This window comes from Gopherus evgoodei, chromosome 2 (genome assembly GCF_007399415.2).
Source record: "Gopherus evgoodei ecotype Sinaloan lineage chromosome 2, rGopEvg1_v1.p, whole genome shotgun sequence".
Classification (NCBI taxonomy): domain Eukaryota; kingdom Metazoa; phylum Chordata; order Testudines; family Testudinidae; genus Gopherus; species Gopherus evgoodei.
The window spans coordinates 276,566,726-276,585,748 of NC_044323.1; the positions used below are offsets into that span (position 1 = coordinate 276,566,726).

At 44.1% G+C, this 19,023-nt stretch overlaps 1 protein-coding gene across 1 annotated transcript in view; it reads left to right on the plus strand.

Annotated features, from left to right (window-relative positions):
* Positions 1-19,023, plus strand: part of SQLE (squalene epoxidase) — a 34,355-nt gene that overhangs the window by 10,670 nt on the left and 4,662 nt on the right. Inside the window, exons 6-9 of the mRNA XM_030553812.1 lie at positions 996-1,109; positions 2,821-2,992; positions 17,041-17,136; positions 17,691-17,833. Of these exons, the coding sequence (XP_030409672.1) occupies positions 996-1,109; positions 2,821-2,992; positions 17,041-17,136; positions 17,691-17,833 (525 nt within the window). The remainder of the gene's footprint in view (positions 1-995; positions 1,110-2,820; positions 2,993-17,040; positions 17,137-17,690; positions 17,834-19,023) is intronic.

The window sequence follows — 19,023 nt, forward strand, 5'->3', positions numbered from 1 at the left end:
TAGGCAACCTGAAGTCTAGTGGTGAAGGAAGCTCTATGCTCTTTCTTCCCCCCCTTGTTAGTTTAATAGGTTTGTAATATGTAAAAATGGACCTTCATTGTCTTTGCCTGAATATCAGGCTGGTCAGAGATTCAAAAATACATTCCTTTATACTTCATGCCTAGCTTGAACACATTTTAATTATCATTCCAGCAGATGCCCATAACTCTTAATACACATCGTGTACATACAACACCCAAGAATATAAATGATCAGTGAGTTTTCAAATGATACCTCATAGGGCATATTTTGTACAAAGATTATTATGGTAGTGTGTAGGGTCTGAATACAGGGATGCTTAGTGTCCCAGTCACTCTTCCATGATTATTTTAACCTGAAAACCAGTAAGTGGTTGAAAAATATAGGGCTTGGAGTGGTTTGTTGATATTAAATTATGTGGTATCCTAAAGCAAGTAGGAGATTCTACGTAATTCATTTTGATAGATTGCCAGTGATTTGGTCAGTAATTGCAGAATTAAATAAAAGTGGTGGTGGTGTGTTATCTGGAAATTATGTTCTCATCTTATTTTTTGTTTGTTCCTTTAAAAGAAAAATGAATTGAGGAACCTTAGCAGAAATCTTTTATTTATTTATTGGTGTGTTACTGTTGTAAAAGATGTTCCATTTTTGTTTTGCTTATTTATTTATATATAGACTTTCAGATTCTTCAATAAAAAATAAATGTCGAGAAGCTTTTTCCTATATAAGCTCTTCATCTTCTTAAATTGCTCATAATGTCTGAAAGTTCTTAAGGGGTTGAACTCTTCTATACTTTCTCTCATTCCAAAAGTGATTTATTGTGTTTTTTCCCTTTAAAATTGAGATAAATTAATTCAGCTAATTATATCTTAATATCAGATCTAAAATTTTATAGGCTCAACATATGAATAAAAATATACTTTATCCTTTTTATCTTTTTGAGATCAATATCATATTTTTTTGTTTTTATGTTGCAGGAATTACATGCGCCTCTGACTGTTGTTGCTGATGGACTTTTCTCCAAGTTTAGGAAAAATTTGATCTCCATCAAAGTTTCTGTTTCATCCCATTTTGTTGGCTGCATTTTGAAAGTAAGGACCTTGTATGTATAGTGCAGGAAGACAGATGACTAATAGCTGATGTATATTTTTTCTCCAAATTCAACCATATCTGCCAGTAGCTGTAATGAGAGTTATGTATATGAAATCAGAATTTATCCTTACGGAAGACATTTAGAAAACCTATGCTTTATTATTTTTTGTTATTTAGCAAGTACTGACAGCAGTCTCTTGAATTATACAGTATTATTAAATGGCCTCCAAAGCATCTATTAGAAGAACAACATGATTTTAAATATTTTAACAGGAGTTCCATTAACTTCTTTTTCATTTTGGCTTTGGGAATTATTGGACCACGGTAAGAGTAGTGACATTAAAAATTGGATTGTGTGTTTTTACTCTTAAATTACTGGATTTGTCTACATGAAAAGTTTAGTGCACAGCAACCCAAGTGTGACTCTGTAGCTCTAGCTTGCTGCGCATTAAGTGGCTACATGGACCCTGTTACTGTGCACTAAAAGTTCTGTAGTGTGCTTTGATGCACTTTCATTTTAAATGTACTGCAGAACTTTTAGTGCACAGTAGCAGGGCCTACATGGCCAGTTAGTGTGTGGCAAGCTAGTGTGCTGTAGATTCATGCCTTGGGTTACCATGCATTAACTTTCTGCGTGGACAATCACACTGATGTGTACCTAGACTTAACACCATTTTTTATCTAGGGATATTATAGGTGTAATGTCAAATATAATACATGAGGTACAAATTCATACCAGCCCAAACTTTAAAAGTTGTCAAAACGTTACCCCTATTGAAGTCAGTGATAAATTTTTCATTGAGTTCAGTGAAAGAAGGTTTGGGCCTATAGTCCATACTGAGGACTAGTGCCCTTACTTGGTTTGGGAAAAAAAACCACCCTGGTTTTTATTTAACAATATTAAAACCAGTCATGGGGTAAAAATAAGTCAGGGGTCAGCAACCTCTGCCACGCAGCTCGCCAGGGTAAGCACCCTGGCGGGCCGGGCCAGTTTGTTTATCTGCCGCGTCTGCGGGTTCAGTGGACCGCAGTTCTCACTGACCGCGGTTCGCCGTCCAAAGCCAATGTGGGAGGCGGGAAGCCGCGGCCAGCACATCCCTCGGCCCGCGGCGCTTCCTGCTGCACCCATTGGCCTGGGACGGCGAACTGCAGCCAGTGAGAGCCGCGATCCACGGAACCTGCCAATGCGGCAGGTAGACAAACTGGCCTGGCCTGCCAGGGTGTTTACCCTGGTGAGCCGCGTGCCAGAGGTTGCTGAGCTCTTATATAAGTAGTCCCATTGACTACGCACATGCTTAATGTTAAATACATACTTAAGTGCTTTGCTGAATTGATGCCTATATGGAGTAGAAAGCGCAATTACACCTATTGGCATTTTGTCTCCTCATCTCTCTTTTGTTCATTTAAACAAAATCCTAAATAGGCCACTTTACACATGAGAATTAATGAAGGATTTAATGAAATATGTAGCTTAATATACAAATTAAAATGTATTGTCATAAAGTATTCAGAATGTGCAAAGAAGTCAAATTATCATTGTTTTTGGAACCTTAGCACTTTCATTGCCCAACATGCAATCTTAATGTTAAATTAATGTGACTTGTTTTGCATTTAATACACTTTAAAGGATGTCAGGAAATGATTCAGCAAGAGAGCAACTTTTGATCCCTTTACTAATCAGTTTTTTTCTTCCTTTTTTTTTCTTAAAAGGACTCACCACAGTTTAAAGCCAATCATGCTGAACTTGTTTTAGCTAATCCTAGTCCAGTCCTTACCTATCAGATTTCTTCAAATGAGACTCGAGTACTTGTTGATATTCGAGGAAAAATGCCAAAAAACATCAAAGAATACATGACTGAGAAAATTTATCCACAACTGCCTGGTAAGACTGTGAAGATTTGTGTATGTACTCTTCAGAATTATAATGTATTATCCACCAGGGTGTGTGTGTGTTGGGGGGAAGGGAGTTGGTTTGGTTTTGGCTTTGTTTTCAATTTGTTGCTGAATTGTCCATTTGGAAAGCCAGACATCTTATCAGTCACAATGTTTATTGTCAGGGAGCTCTCTGTGGCATCCAGAATCCTTGCGTGGATGGGGAAGGTGGTGATCTTATTATTGAGGGCCCTTCTGCAGCCACTTGGTAATTTGCTCTCTGTGGGTTGAATGTCATTTGACTCTGGAAGTAACAATCTCTTTTTACTAGGACATTAGTGCATCATTAGATGTAAGTCCTATAAGGTCAGGACAACAACAGAAGCTTTTGCCATATATAAATGTCTATTGGTGTGTGGGTGGGTATGTTTGGGTTGTTTTTTTTCATCACAACATGTTTATACCAGCAAATGCCTTAGCATAGATGCAGTTATACAGGCATAAAAGTGCTTTTGCCTATATAGTTTAATTCTCTCAGGGAACTGGTATGAGCTATACTGATTTAAAGCACCCTTCTGGGGATATAAATTGCATCTACACTAGAAGGATTTGCCATTACATCTATACCATCCTTTGTAGTGGAGGACTTTTCTAAGCTTGACTGTCATATGGGCTAGATGGAGATTCTGACACTACTCCCAGAAAGGGGTCTGCAATGGCACAGGAAAACCATGCTGAGATCAGGGTGGGGAGTTCAGACCTGGTAGAGTATGGAGGACCTTACTTTAACTGTCAGTTGTTTGGTTTCAGAGATTTAATTAAGCTTTGCCTTTCCTTTCTAAAGGGGGCAGAGTGAAAGGTATGTGGTCTGGTGGGCATTACTTTAACTCTGCATTTCCTGTTTTTTCTAATGTTTTGGCTTCATTTGGTTGAGCGTATTTCCTAGACCTCACGTGTTTCTGTTTCAGCTGCCAACATTCACATTCTGAATGGGTACTAGGCATTGTTGAGCAACTATAACAACCTTTTAATGATGTTTTTAATAGTGAATAAACCAGCGGTTCCTAAATTATGGGTTGCAGCCCCAAGTGGAGTTATGCTATCAGCAGATAGGGTCATGAATGCACCTGGATCTGTTCCACAAAATGATGTCCTTTGTGTGGTGTGACCTCATGTGTATGGTATGTGCAAAGTTCTTCTTCGAGGGCTTGCTCATATCCATTCCAATTAAGTGTATGGGCGCCGCGTGCACGTCCGTCGGAAGATTTTTACCCTAGCAACACTCGGTGGGTTGACTGGGCGCCCCCTGGCGTGGCGCCGCTATGGCACCGAATATATGCCCCTGCTGACCCGTCTGCTCCTCAGTTCCTTCTTACCACCCGTGTCGGTCGTTGGAACAGTGGAGCGCAGCTTAGCTGATCTCCACCTCCCTAGCTTTTCGCTCGTTCTAATACTTATTGTGTATATAGTTTATTCTCTGTAGTTCTAGTTAATAGATATTTGTAAACGTCGTTAGTGTATATAGTTCAGAGGGATTAGCCCTTTCCCTCTCCCGGTGCTCAGGCCTATGCCTGGCTCACCAGGTTTCAAACTGTGCTCAGCCTGCCGCCGGCCGATGCCCATGGGAGACCCCCACGACTCCTGCCTCAAGTGCTTGGGGGAATCCCACCTTGCAGACAAGTGCCGGATCTGCAAATCGTTCAAGCTGCGGACGAAAAAGGAGCGGGACTTTCGCCTTAAGCAGCTCCTAATGGAGGCAGCCCTCACTCCTCCACCTTCAGCACCGGCTGCTGGACAGTCCGCGCTGGGGAGAAGTGCCTCATCGGCACCAGAGAGCGCCGGCACTGCGAAGACAACTCGGCACCGGCCCAGAAACTGGCCCGGCACCGCTCCCTCTCCCCGCGTGCCAAGAAGCTTAAAGCTCCTGCGGCCCCACTATCTGCACCGCAGTCTGAGCACCAATCTAAGTCAAGCCACCAGGCACCACTAACTGTCGCGGCGCCGACAATCTTCTCCGCACCATTGGTTCCGGTGTCCGGTGCGTGACAGCTCGCTGGCACATGCCTCGGTAGAGCTTCTCGTTCCCACTACCCCAGAGACATTTGCTACGGCGAGGGAACTTATTGCGTTAACGGAGCCCGCCCTGCCTCAACCCCCGGCACCGCCGGTGCGGGTTATTCAATCGACAGGCAAGCCTGCCATGGTAAGACCACCTTCCATCGGCACCTCAGGCAGACAGCACTCAAGATCGAGGTCCCGCCAACGCTCCAAATCCAGGCACCGCTCGCAGTCCCAGTACCGATCTCCTCCTTGGTACCGGTCGCACTTGCGGCACCACTTGAGGTCCCACTCCGTACCGGACTGATACTCCAGGCACTGGTCCAGCTCCCGGCACCGTTCGCACCGCAGCCGCTCTCATCATAGGGCATCAAGATCCCGGTCGACCTCCCGGCACCACGCCAGTCGCAGGTCCCGATCACGCTCTCGGTACTGGTACGGATCCTGGTACCACTCTCCAGTGCGGCACGAAATACGGTACCCTAGAGACAGGGCTTATCCTCAAACGGCCTTTGCTCCGCCATGGCCATTGAGGCACGCGTCTGAGTCATCGCATGCTGATAGTGCTGCCTATCCCAACTCAGAGACACACAGCCGGGCTCTCCATGAGGCTCATGGTCCAGACCAAGATCCTCATCAGTGGTCCTTTTGGACGCCTTGGGCATATCACCAGGCCCAAGGCGAACCCACGGTACCATCACGTTCCGCCCCGTCGGAACATCACGCACCGGAGGCCACTGTTAGCCGACCCCCTCCAGCGGGTACAGATCACTCTCCTCAGGCTCCAGACCCTCAGGTCCTCCCGGACCCTGACGTACCTCCGGACCAAGAGTCCCTACAGGAACCACTGGTGCCAGGTCTGTCATCCTCCTCTTCACCCGACGAGGCAGTGGCTGATACATCCTCCTTGGGCCTGCCCCCTATCGACCTCCGAGCTCACCAGGACCTCTTGAGGCGAGTCGCCTTAAATATCAGTCTCCAGGTGGAGGAGGTCCCGGAGGTTGAAGACCCAGTAATAGACATACTGTCGGCGGATGCACCAACCCGCGTAGCTTTGCCATTTATATGCTCCATCCAGGCCAAGGTGGACACAATCTGGCAATCCCCAGCGTCTATCCCTCCTACTGCCAAAGGGGTGGAAAGAAAGTATATGGTACCCTCCAAAGGGTATGAATACCTATATACCCACCCTCCTCCGTGCTCCTTGGTGGTTCAATCCGTCAATGAGCGAGAGCGCCATGGCCAGCAAGCCTCCGCCCCAAAATCGCGGGAGGCTAGACGGATGGACCTGTTGGGACGTAAAGTCTACTCGGCAGGGGGCCTCCAACTCAGAGTGGCGAACCAACAGGCCCTGCTCAGTAGATATAATTATGACACCTGGCAGTCGGTGGGTAAGTTCACTGAGCTGGTCCCACCAGACTCCTGCCAGGAATTCCAAGCCCTTCTCGAGGAAGGAAAGAAAGTGGTGCAGACGTCCCTGCAGGCCTCCCTCGACGCTGCGGATTCGGCGGCCAGAACTGTGGCCTTGGGAATTATGATGAGGAGGATCTTGTGGCTGCAAGTGTCAGGTCTACCTCCTGAACTGCAACACACCATCCAGGACCTGCCGTTTGAAGGCTAGGGCCTTTTTTCCCAGAAAACAGACCCTAGGCTGCAGAGTCTTAAGGACAATCGGGTGATCATGCATTCCCTTGGGATGCACACCCCACAAACCCAACGGAGGTCCTTCCGTAGCCAACCTCAGCGCCCTTACCCCCCGTCCAGACCGCGACAAGACTTTGGCAGAAGGCGGGGTCGCGGGAACCACAGACGACAATCTGGATACCAAGGCGGACACAATACTGGTCCCACCAAACCAGTGACGGGCCCGAAAGCGAACTTTTGAAGGTGCGCCCGAGAGCAGAGCACCAGTCCTTCCCCAGGATCCCCTTCTGTTTTCCAACCGCCTTTCCTCCTTCCTCCCTGCATGGTCCCAATTAACTTTGGATCGTTGGGTCCTACGCACGGTGGAATTTGGATACCACCTCCAATTTATTTCTCCCTCTCACCTCACCCTCCCCATCCCTTTTCAGGGACCGCTCTCACGAGCAATTCCTCTGGCAAGAGGTTCGCACGCTCCTCTCGATCGGAGCTATAGAGGAGGTACCAGAGGAATTAAGGGGCAGGGGATTTTATTCCCGATATTTCCTAATCCCCAAAGCGAAAGGAGGTCTTCGACCCATCCTGGATCTGCGAGGACTCAACATGTTTTTAAAGAAGTTGAAGTTCCGCATGGTATCCCTGGGGACCATTATCCCTTCCTTGGATCCCGGAGACTGGTACGCTGCTCTCAACATGAAGGACGCATATTTCCATATCACTATTTATCCCCCGCACAGACGGTACCTATGGTTTACGGTGCACCGCCAACATTTCCAATTTGCGGTCCTTCCATTTGGCCTCTCTACGGCATGCAGGCTTTTGCGAGTTTGGAGTCCAGAATGGCCCCAATGAATTCTATTCTTTGAGTGGGCACGAGAGTAGACTTCTCTAGATTGATCATCAGGCCCAGTCTCTCGAATAGGTCCGTTTGAAGGCCAGGGCCTTCTAACCCTTCTACGGCCCCTCGCATCTTTACAAAGTGCATGGCGGTAGTGGCTGCCGTCCTTCGTCATCGGCGAATACATGTGTTTCCTTACCTAGACGACTGGCTTATTCGAGGGACCTCCGAGGCCCAGGTACCCGGCACGTAGCCATCATCACGGACCTATTCGAGAGACTGGGCCTGATGATCAATCTAGAGAAGTCTACTCTCGTGCCCACTCAAAGAATAGAATTCATTGGGGCCATTCTGGACTCCAAACTCGCAAAAGCCTGCATGCCACTAGTCTCTGTTATAAAAAGCCTCCAAACCTTTCCGACAACCTCGGCTCGCACCTGTCTGAGCCTCCTTGGTCACATGGCCGCATGTACCTTTGTAACCAAGCATGCAAAACTACACATACACCCCCTTCAAACCTGGCTCGCCTCAGTGTACCGTCCAGCCAGAGATACCATAGACATGGTGGTCACCATTCCTCAGAGCATCTTAGACTCCCTCAACTGGTGGCTAACACCCTCCCTGGTTTGTGCAGGACTGCCGTTCCATCCAAGGCAGCCCTCGGTGTCCCTAACGACAGACGTGTCGTCTCTCGGCTGGGGGGCTCATCTAGACCATCGTCACACGCAAGGCCTCTGGTCATCTCAAGAGCTAGCGTTACACATAAACATCCGGGAGCTGAGAGCAGTCCACCTGGCATGCCAGACGTTCCTACATCTGCAAGATTGTTGTGTTTCAGTGCTTACTGACAACACAACAGCCATGCACTACATAAACAAGCAGGAAGGGACTCGATCCTCCCCCCTTTGTCAGGAGGAAATCCAATTGTGGGAATTTTGCATAGCCCACTCGATAGACCATGTAGCATCGTTCCTCCCGGGTGTCCGGAACACCCTGGCAGACCATCTCAGCAGATTTTTTCAGTCTCACGAGTGGTCGCTTCACCAGGACGTTCTGCATTCCATCTTCCGGAAGTGGGGCTTTCCCCATATAGACCGCTTCGCTTCCCGCGACAACAGGAAGTGCCAGAAGTTCTGCTCCTTCCAAGGTCTAGCCCCGGGCTCGATATCAGATGCCTTCCTAAACTCATGGAAGAACCAGCTGCTGTACGCCTTTCCTCCCTTCCCACTGGTGCACAGGGTTCTTTTAAAGCTCCGCAGGGACAGGGCTCGCCTGATCCTGATCGCCCCTGCGTGGCCCCGACAGCACTGGTACACCACGTTGCTGGACCACTCGATAGGCAACCCGATCCCTCTGCCCCTGCATCAGGATCTTATAACGCAGGACCACGGCAGGCTTCACCACCCGGACCTGCAATCCCTCCATCTCACAGCATGGCTCCTGCATGGTTAACCCAGTCGGAGTTACGTTGCTCTGCCCCAGTGCAAGAGGTACTCCTGGATAGCAGGAAACCTTCCACCCGGTCTACGTACTTGGCCAAGTGGAAGCAATTTTCTTGCTGGTGTCAAACACTAAATGTAACACCAACGGAGGTTCCCATTCCCACTATACTGGACTACCTCTGGTATCTTAAACAGCAAGGCCTCGCTATCTCTTCATTGCAAGTGCACTTGGCAGCTATTTCTACTTTCCACCCCGGAGAAGGTACTTACTCCGTCTTCTCCCACCCTATGGTCTCGAGGTTCCTCAAAGGTTTGGAGCGTCTATACCCCCTAGTACGACGCCTCGCCCCTTCCTGGGACCTCAACTTGGTCCTGACGAGACTTATGACTCCTCCATTCGAGCCCTTGGCGATCTGCTTTCTCCTGTATTTGTCATGGGAAACAGCTTTCCTTGTGGCCATCACAGCGGCTAGGAGAGTCTCTGAGCTTTGGGCTCTGACGGTGGACCCACCATACATGGTGTCCCACAAAGACAAGGTGCAGTTACATCCACATCCAGCATTCCTCCCTAAAGTAGTCTCGGCCTTCCATCTCAACCAGGACATATTCCTCCCTGTCTTCTTTTCCAAACCGCATACATCTTGTAGAGAACAGCAGTTGCATTCCCTCAACGTCCGTAGGGCGCTCGCCTTCTACTTTGACCGAAGGAGACCCTTCCTCAAAACGCCCCAACTTTTTGTGGCAGTGGCAGATTGGATGAAAGGCCTACCCATCTCTTCTCAGAGAATTTCGTCATGAGTAACGGCGTGCATCCGTACTTGCTATGATCTAGCTCATGTCTCTCCGAGACATATTACTGCTCATTCTACCAGGGCTCAGGCCTCATCGGCCGCCTTCCTAGCTCGAGTACCTATCCAGGAGATATGTCGAGCAGCTACATGGTCTTCAGTACATACCTTCACTTCCCATTATGCGCTGGTGCAACAATCCAGAGAGGACGCAGCCTTTGGCTCTGCGGTTCTACACGCTGCAGTATCTCAGTCCGACCCTACCGCCTAGGTAAGGCTTGGGATTCACCTAATTGGAATGGATATGAGCAAGCACTCGAAGAAGAAAAGACGGTTACTCACCTTTGTAACTGTTGTTCTTCAAGATGTGTTGCTCATATCCATTCCAAAACCCGCCCTCCTTCCCCACTGTCGGAGTAGCCGGCAAGAAGGAACTGAGGAGTGGGTATATATTCGGTGCCATAGCGGCACCATGCCAGGGCACCCAGCCGACCCACCGAGTGTTGCTAGGGTAAAAATCTTCCGACGGACGTGCACGCTGCGCGCACACACCTAATTGGAATGGATATGAGCAACACATCTCGAAGAACAACAGTTACAAAGGTGAGTAACCAACCGTCTTCCATGCTGCATGGAAGATGTCATTTTGTAGAACACTGTACTGGTGAGGTCATGCTGCAAGCCCATATTATTTTGTTGCTGTCTGGAGTGGTGGAATAAGTAAGTCTTAAAATGGGGTCATGCAGGCAAAAAAGTTGGGAATTGCTGTAATAAACCATTATACAGTGTCTATATGTAAACACAACATTCAATTACATCATGTAATGGCAGACAGCTAAAAAGTGACAAGTTTTTAAAGTGCTTATATACAAATGCTAAAAGTCTAAATAATAAGACAGATGAACTAGAGTGCCTCATATTAAATAAGGATATTGATGTAACAGGCATCACGGAAACTTGGTGGAATGGGGATAATCAATGGGACACAGTAATACCAGGATACAAAATGTATCAGAAGGACAGAACTGGTCCTGCCAGTGGCAGAGTGGCACTATATGTGAAACGAAAGTGTAGAATCAAATGAAGTAAAAATCTTAAATGAACCAAACTGTACCATAGAATCTCTTTGGGTAGTAATTCCATGCTTGAATAATAAGAATATAGCAGTAAGGATATATTGCACACCACCTGACCAGGATGGTGATAGCGACTGTGAAATGTTCAGGGAGATTAGAGAGGCTATTGAAATAAAAAACTCAAAAATAATGAGGTATTTCAACTAACCGCATATTGACTGGGTACATATCACCTCAGGAAGGGATGCAGAGATAAAATTTCTTGACACCTTAAATGACTGCTTCTTGGAGCAGCTAGTCCTGGAACACACAAAAGGAGAGGCCATTCTTGATTTTATCAGGCCCAAGAGCTGAATATAGCTGGACTGCTTGGTAATAGCGGCCATAATATAATTAAATTTAACATCCCTGTGGTGGGGAAACACTACAGTGGCCCAACACTGTAGTATTTAATTTCAGAAAGGGGGACTACACAAAAATGAGGAGATTAGTTAAACAGAAATTAAAAGGTGCAGCACCAAAAGTGAAATCCCTGCAAGCTGCATGGAAACTTTTTTAAAAGACACCATAATAGAGGCTCAACTTAAATATACACCCCAAATTAAAAAACATAGTAAGAGAACCAAAAAAGAGCCACCATGGCTAAACAACAAAGTAAAAGAAGCAGTGAGAGGCAAAAATGCATCCTTTAAAAAGTAGAAGTTAAATCTTAATAAGGAAAATAGAAAGAAGCATAAACTCTGGCAAATGAAATGTAAAAATATAATTAAGAAGGCCAAATAAGAATTTGAAGAACAGCTAGCCAAAGACTCAAAAAGTAATAGCAAAAAAAATTAAAGTACATCAGAAGCAGGAAGCCTGCTAAACAACCAATAGGGCCACTGGACGACTGAGATGCTAAAGGAGTACTCAAGGATGATAAGGCCATTGTGGAGAAACTAAACGAATTCTTTGCATCGGTCTTCATGGTTGAGGATGTGATGGAGATTCCCAAATCTGAGTCATTCTTTTTAGGTGACAAAACTGAGGAACTGTCCCAGATTGAGATGACATTAGAGGTGGTTTTGGAACAAATTGATAAACTAAACAGTAATAAGTCACCAGGGCCAGATGGTATTCACCCAAGAGTTCTGAAGGAACTCAACATAAGAACATAAAAATGGCCATACTGGGTCAGACCAAAGATCCATCCAGCCCAATATCCTGTCTGCCAATGGTGGCCAATGCCAGAGGGAGTGAACCTAAGAGGTAATGATCAAGTGATCTCTCTCCTGCCATCCATCTCCATCCTCTGACAAACAGAGGCTAGAGACACCATTCCTTACCCATCCTGGATAATAGCAATTAATGGACTTAACCTCCATGAATTTATCTAATTCTCTTTTAAACTCTGATATAGTCCTAGCTTTCAAAACCTCCTCAGGCAAGGAGTCCCACAGGTTGACTGTGCGCTGTGTGAAGAAGAACTTCCTTTTATTTGTTTTAAACCTACTGCCCATTAATTTTATTTGGTGGCCTCTAGTTCTTAAATTATGGGAACGAGTAAATAACTTTTCCTTACTCACTTTCTCCACACGGCTCATGATTTTATATACCTCTATCATATCCCCCCCGCCCCTCCAGTCTCCTCTTTTCCAAGCTGAAAAGTCCTAGCCTTTTTAATCTTTCCTCATATGGGACCTGTTTCAAACCTCTGATCATTTTAGTTGCCCTTCTCTGAACCTTTTGTAATGCCAATATATCTTTTTTGAGATGAAGAGACCACATCTGTACGCAGTATTCAAGATGTGGACATACCATGGATCTATATAAGGGCAATAAGATATTGTTCATCTTATTCTCTATCCCTTTTTTAATGATTCCTAACATCCTGTTTGCTTTTTTGACTGCCACTGCGCACTGCGTTGACGTCTTCAGAGAACTATCCACAGTGACTCCAAGGTCTCTTTCCTGATTAATTGTAGCTAAATTAGCCCCCATCAGATTGTATGTATAGTTGGGATTATTTTTTCCAATGTGCATTACTTTACATTTATCCACATTAAATTTCATTTGCCATTTTGTTGCCCAGTCACTTAGTTTTCTGAGATGTTTTTGAAGTTCTTCACAGTCTGCTTTGGTCTTAACTATCTTTAGCAGTTTAGTATCATCTGCAAACTTTGCCACCTCACTGTTTACCCCCTTTCTCCAGATCATTTATGAATAAGTTAAATAGGATTAACAAATTTATTTGGGCATAAGCTTTCGTGGACTAGAACCCACTTCATCTGATGCATGAAGTGAAAAATACAGGAGCAGGTATAAATACATGAAAGGATGGGTATTGCTTTACCAAGTGTGAGGTCAGTCTAATGAGATAAATCAATTAACAGCAGGATATCAAGGGAGGAAAAATAACTTCTGAAGTGGTAAGAGAGTGGCCCATTACAGACAGTTGACAAGAGGGTTGTGAGTAACAGTAGGGAGAAATTTAGTATTGGGGAAATTAAGTTTAGGTTTTGTAATGACCCAGCCACTCCGAGTGTTTATTCAGGCCTAATCAGATGTTATAAAGTTTGATACTTACCACTTCAAAAGTTATTTTTCCTTCCTTGATATCCTGCTGTTAACTGATTTATCTCATTAGACTGACCTCACACTTGGTAAAGCAAACCCCCATCCCTTCATGTATTTATACCTGCTCCTGTATTTTTCACTTTATGCATCCGATGAAGTGGGTTCTAGTCCATGAAAGCTTATGCTCAAATAAATTTGTTAGTCTCTAAGGTGCCACAAGGACTCATCATTGTTTTTGCCGATACAGACTAACACGGCTACCACTCTTAAATAGGATTGGTCCTAGGACTGACCCTTGGGGAACACCACTAGTTACCCATCTCCATTCTGAAAATTTACCATTTATTCCCACCCTTTGTTCCCTGCCTTTTAACCAGTTCTCAATCCATGAAAGGATCTTCCCTCTTATCCCATGACAACTTAATTTATGTAAGAGCCTTTGGTGAGGGACCTTGTCAAAGGCTTTCTGGAAATCTAAGTACACTATGTCCACTGGATCCCCCTTGTCCACATGTTTGTTGACCCCTTCAGAGAACTCTAATAGATTAGTAAGACACGATTTCCCTTTACAGAAACCATGTTGACTTTTGCCCAACAATTTATGTTCTTCTATGTGTCTGATAATTTTATTCTTTATTATTATTTCAGCTATTTTGCCCAGTACCGATGTAGGCTTACCGGACTGTAATTGCTGGGATCACCTCTAGAGCCCTTTTTAAATACTGATGTTACATTTGCTGTCTTCCAGTCATTGGGTACAGAAGCTGATTTAAAGGACAGGTTACAAACCATAGTTAATAGTTCCGCAATTTCACATTTGAGTTTTTTCAGAACTCTTGGGTGAATGCCATCTGGTCCCGGTGACTTGTTACTGTTAAGTTTATCAAATAATTCCAAAACCTCGTCTAATGTCACTTCGATCTGTGACAATTCCTCAGATTTGTCACCTACAAAGGACGACTCAGGTTTGGGAATCTCCCTAACATCCTCAGCCATGAAGACTGAAGCAAAGAATTAATTTAGTTTCTCCGCAATGACTTTATCATCTTTAAGTGCTCCTTTTGTATCTCAATCATCCAGAGGCCCCACCAGTTGTTTAGCAGGCTTCCTGCTTCTGATGTACTTAAAAACATTTTGTTATTACCTTTTGAGTTTTTGGTGAAATTGCTGACGAAGTAGGTATTCACCAATGAAAGCTTATACTCCAGTATGTCTGTTAGTGTATAAGGTGCCACAGGACTCTTTGTCGCTTTTCAAGATCCAGACTAACATGGCTACCCCTCTTATACTTAACTGTAGTCTGTAATCTATCATTTAAATCAGCTGGAGGTTGACTGGAGGATAGCTAATGTGACACCAATTTTTAAAAAGGGCTCCAGAGGTGACCCCGGCAATTACAGGCCAATAAGCCTGACTTCAGTACCGGGCAAACTGGTTGAAAGTATAGTAAAGAACAAAATTGTCAGACACATAGATGAAGAAAATTTGCTGGGGAAGAGTCAACATGGTTTTTGTAAAGGGAAATCATGTCTCACCACTCTACTAGAATTCTTTGAGAGGGTCAACAAGCAGTGGACAAGGGGGATACAGCGAATTTAGATTTTTAGAGAACCTCTGACAAGGTCCCTCACCAAAGGCTCTTATGTAAATTAAGTTGTCATGGGATAAGAGGGAAGAACCTTTCATGGATTGGTAACTGGTTAAAAGATAGGAAACAAAGGGTAGGAATAAATGGTCAGTTTTCAAAATGGAGAGAGGTAAATAGTGGTGTCCCCCAGGGGTCTGTACTGGGACCAGTCCTATTCAACATATTCATAAATGATCTGGAAAAAGGGGTAAACAGTGATGTGGCAAAATTTGCAGATGATACAAAACTACTCAAGATAGTTAAGTCCCAGGCAGACTGCGAAGAGCTACAAAAGGATCTCTCAAAACTGGGTGACTGGGCAACAAAATGGCAGATAAAATTCAATGTTGATCAATGCAAAGTAATGCACATTGGAAAACATAATCCCAACTATACATATAGAATGATGGGGTCTAAATTAGCTGTTATCACTCAAGAAAGATATCTCGGAATCATTGTGGATAATTCTCTGAAAACATCCACTCACTGTGCAGCGGGAGTAAAAAATTTGGCTTCATTAAGAAAGGGATAGATAATAAGACAGAAAATACCATATTGCCTCTATATAAATCCACGTTATGCCCACTCCTTAAATACTTTGTGCAGATGTGGTTGCCTCATCTCAAAAAAGATATATTGAAGTTGGAAAAGGCTCAGAAAAGGCCAACAAAAATTATTAGGAGTATGGAGCGGATGCCATATGAGGAGAGATTAGTAAGACTGTGATGTTTCAGCTTGGAAAAGAGACGACTAATGGGGGGCTATGATAGAGGTCTATAAAATCATGACTGGAGAAAATAAATAAGAAAGTGTTATTTACTCCTTCTCATAACACAAGAACTAGAGATCACCAACTGAAATGAATAAGCAGCAGATTTAAAACAAACCAAAGGAAGTATTTTTTCCACACAATGCACAGTCAACTTTTGGAACTCTTTGCCAGAGGGTGTTGTGAAGGCCAAGACTATAACAGGGTTCAAAAAAGAACTAGATAAGTTCATGGAGGGATAGGTCCATCAATGGCTATTAGCCAGGATGGGAAGGATGGTGTTCCTAGCCTCTGTTTGCCAGAAGCTGGGAATGGGCGACGGGATGGATCACTTGATGGTTACCTGTTCTGTACATTGTCTCTGGGGCACCTGGCATTGCCCACTGTTGAAAGACAGGATACTGGGCTAGATGGACCTTTGGTCTGACCCAGTATGGCCGTTCTTATGTTCTTACATTCAACGTGGAATTGAAATGTATTAAGGGTGCAGATTTAAGTGGTTTTCTCATTTAAATACTTGGGGAAATCTTAAAATATGCAGAAATGAAATATATCTAGAGACAGCTTAGGCTGCTGCTGGGTAAGATAGAGCAGGAATAATTTTATCAGTCTCTCTGAAATGAGTCTTCTTTTGGCTGATTTGAAAACTATTTTGAGTGCCCATATTGAAGGAGGCAACTTATTGTGCCCTTTCTTTTCCTGTCTTAGAGTTTCACTGATGTTTTGCCATGGTAACTGTTCTAGGTCCAGATCCTGCTTTACCAAAGTTATTGTGAGTTTTGCCACTGATTTATAATGGGAACTTGGTAAGGTCATTTGAAAACAACAGCTAAATGTACATGTTTAGTGTGCTCATTCTGATTAAAATGCCAGAATTATTGTTTGTTCTTTTCAGTTTTCCTCCCCTCTGCAAACTAAGTGCCTGATGCTGCAAGCCTTATATATGATGAGCTCCAATTTATGTTCATACCAGTGTACGGATCCTATGAGGTGCTGAGCATCCTTTACTCCCAATAAAAGTCAGCTGCAATTGAGGGCATTCAGCATCTCGCAGGATTGAGCCATTGCAGAGTTTGCAGCATTGGACTCTAATTTTATGTTACTAATAGATACCATAGTAACAAACAGTAGTTTGTTCAGTTTCCATATGTAACACAGGTAACTCTGAAGAGTTACATCTCTGAGAACTGGTTATGAGTAGTTCTGTGCAAATTATTTGACTTCTTATAAGTAATGTAACTAAATAGAGATTTGTTACTGCAGAGCACCTAAAGGAACCATTCCTAATAGCAGTTCAAAATGATCGTTTGAGGACCATGCCAGCAAGCTTCCTACCTCCATCACCTGTTAACAAACCAGGTAGAGTAAGAACAAAAATATTTAGAAGTATAGGATTAATGACCATTAAACAAATTTAGAAATATTTTTGTTTGTTGTCAGTGCTACTTTCCCAGTCAAGTTTGTTTTATCTTTTGTGAAAATGGTACTTTAAAAAACAGTTGTGTGTGTGTTTGGCACCTATAAACAGCATATTGATAGTGACACTAGAATTAAGCTTGTTGGTTGGTCCATTTTAAACCATTATTTTAAAACGTATCTTTTTTAAAGTCAGTTTCAGGCTGATGGTTTTTCATGCTTGTTATCTGTCAAAGGTGGCTTATTTTTTAAAGGAAAGTATGAAGAAATTTTTATAACCTGTCTGTTAAAAAAAACAAAACATTTCCAAGCTTTAAGTTGTTCAGATGCATTTTACACTGTGATTTTAAGCTGCTGTGTGGAATCTATGTAGTTTTCAAACTGCAATGCTTTCTTTGCTAAGGCTTAGCAAAATTGATAGAGAAAGAAAAGTTTTGATTTCTAAAATGGGGTACTTGGCATGTGTTCTATGCCATTATCATTTTTCTCCCACCTAGGTGTTCTTCTTTTGGGAGATGCATATAACATGAGGCACCCTCTGACAGGTGGAGGAATGAGTGTTGTTTTGAATGATATTAAAATATGGAGACGCTTGCTCCAAGATATTCCAGATCTTTATGAGGATTCTGCTGTTCTTCAGGTGAGACATTTATTTTGATGTTAGAATTATAATTGTGCTTTCTGAGTAGCGTTGCCAACCTATTTCAAAAATAGCGCATCTGCCCCACCCCTTCTAATGTTGTTGTCGTCAATAATAATTCATAAATAAGCAGCACTCACCCACATTTTCCTGAGGTATTTCTTGCTGCTTTTTGCAGCACTCAGCAACTTCAGATCTTGTTGTATAGAGAAGACATAAAGGATGTCCCTTCTGATAAGGGACTGTTGGCAACCCTATTTCTGGGACATGCCTAGGCTTGTGTTTATGCAATTTCTTTCACTTACTTAAAATTTCTTCCAACTTCGGGGTGGAGCAATTAATAGTTCTTTGCTCATCTAGTGAAAGCTGTTTTTCAATGTTCTTGTGAATCATTAAACTGCTGTGGATGGCAGGAGGGGTAAAATGGGGCCCAGCTGGGGCCATCCCTCCCTCCCTATCTAAATTCAGAACCAGGCAGGGTAGACACTCCCTCATCCATTCTGAGGAAATTAAGACCCAGGTGGTGCCTCTGTTCCCCACTCTTGCTTCTTGCTATGTAGCATTTGGGTGGGAGTGGGGAAGAAACTACAGAGAGGAATCAGCCAGAGACTGTAGCTGGTAGGAGCAGTTGCAGAAGAAGCCAGATCGAGGACCTTTTGGACACTTAGAGAAGTTTCTAAAATGTTTGACTGGACTTTTACTGTCCTGTGGTAATTGGCTATTTGCTCCATTCCTTCCCTTTCCCCTCCCTCAGTCTCTTCACCTCAGCATTGCTCTGTGCCTGCCCCTCTTACCCTCTTTTCCTTTGCCCTTCACCCTTCTTCCTTCAGCATTTTCTCTCCCTTCAGGTTTTCCATTTTTTAGCTTCTCCTCTTCTAACCAAATCCACTGCAAACAAATGTGGCATTAACTTGAAGTTTGCCGCCATCACATTGTTCGCTCTGCTTGTGTGTTATATCCCATTTCCCCATCCTGTTTTTGTCTTGTCTATTTAGATTGCAAGCTTCTTGGATCAGGGATTGTCTGTGTTTGGACAGTGCCTCACACAATGAGGCCTCATTTGGGATTGGTCTTTAGGCACTGCTGCAATAAACATGATTAATAATTGGTTTTGCCAGCATCCTTTATGTGCCACTTCATGCTGTGATCTAGTCAGATCTCACAAGCTAAGAGCTTGTGTATATGGTGGG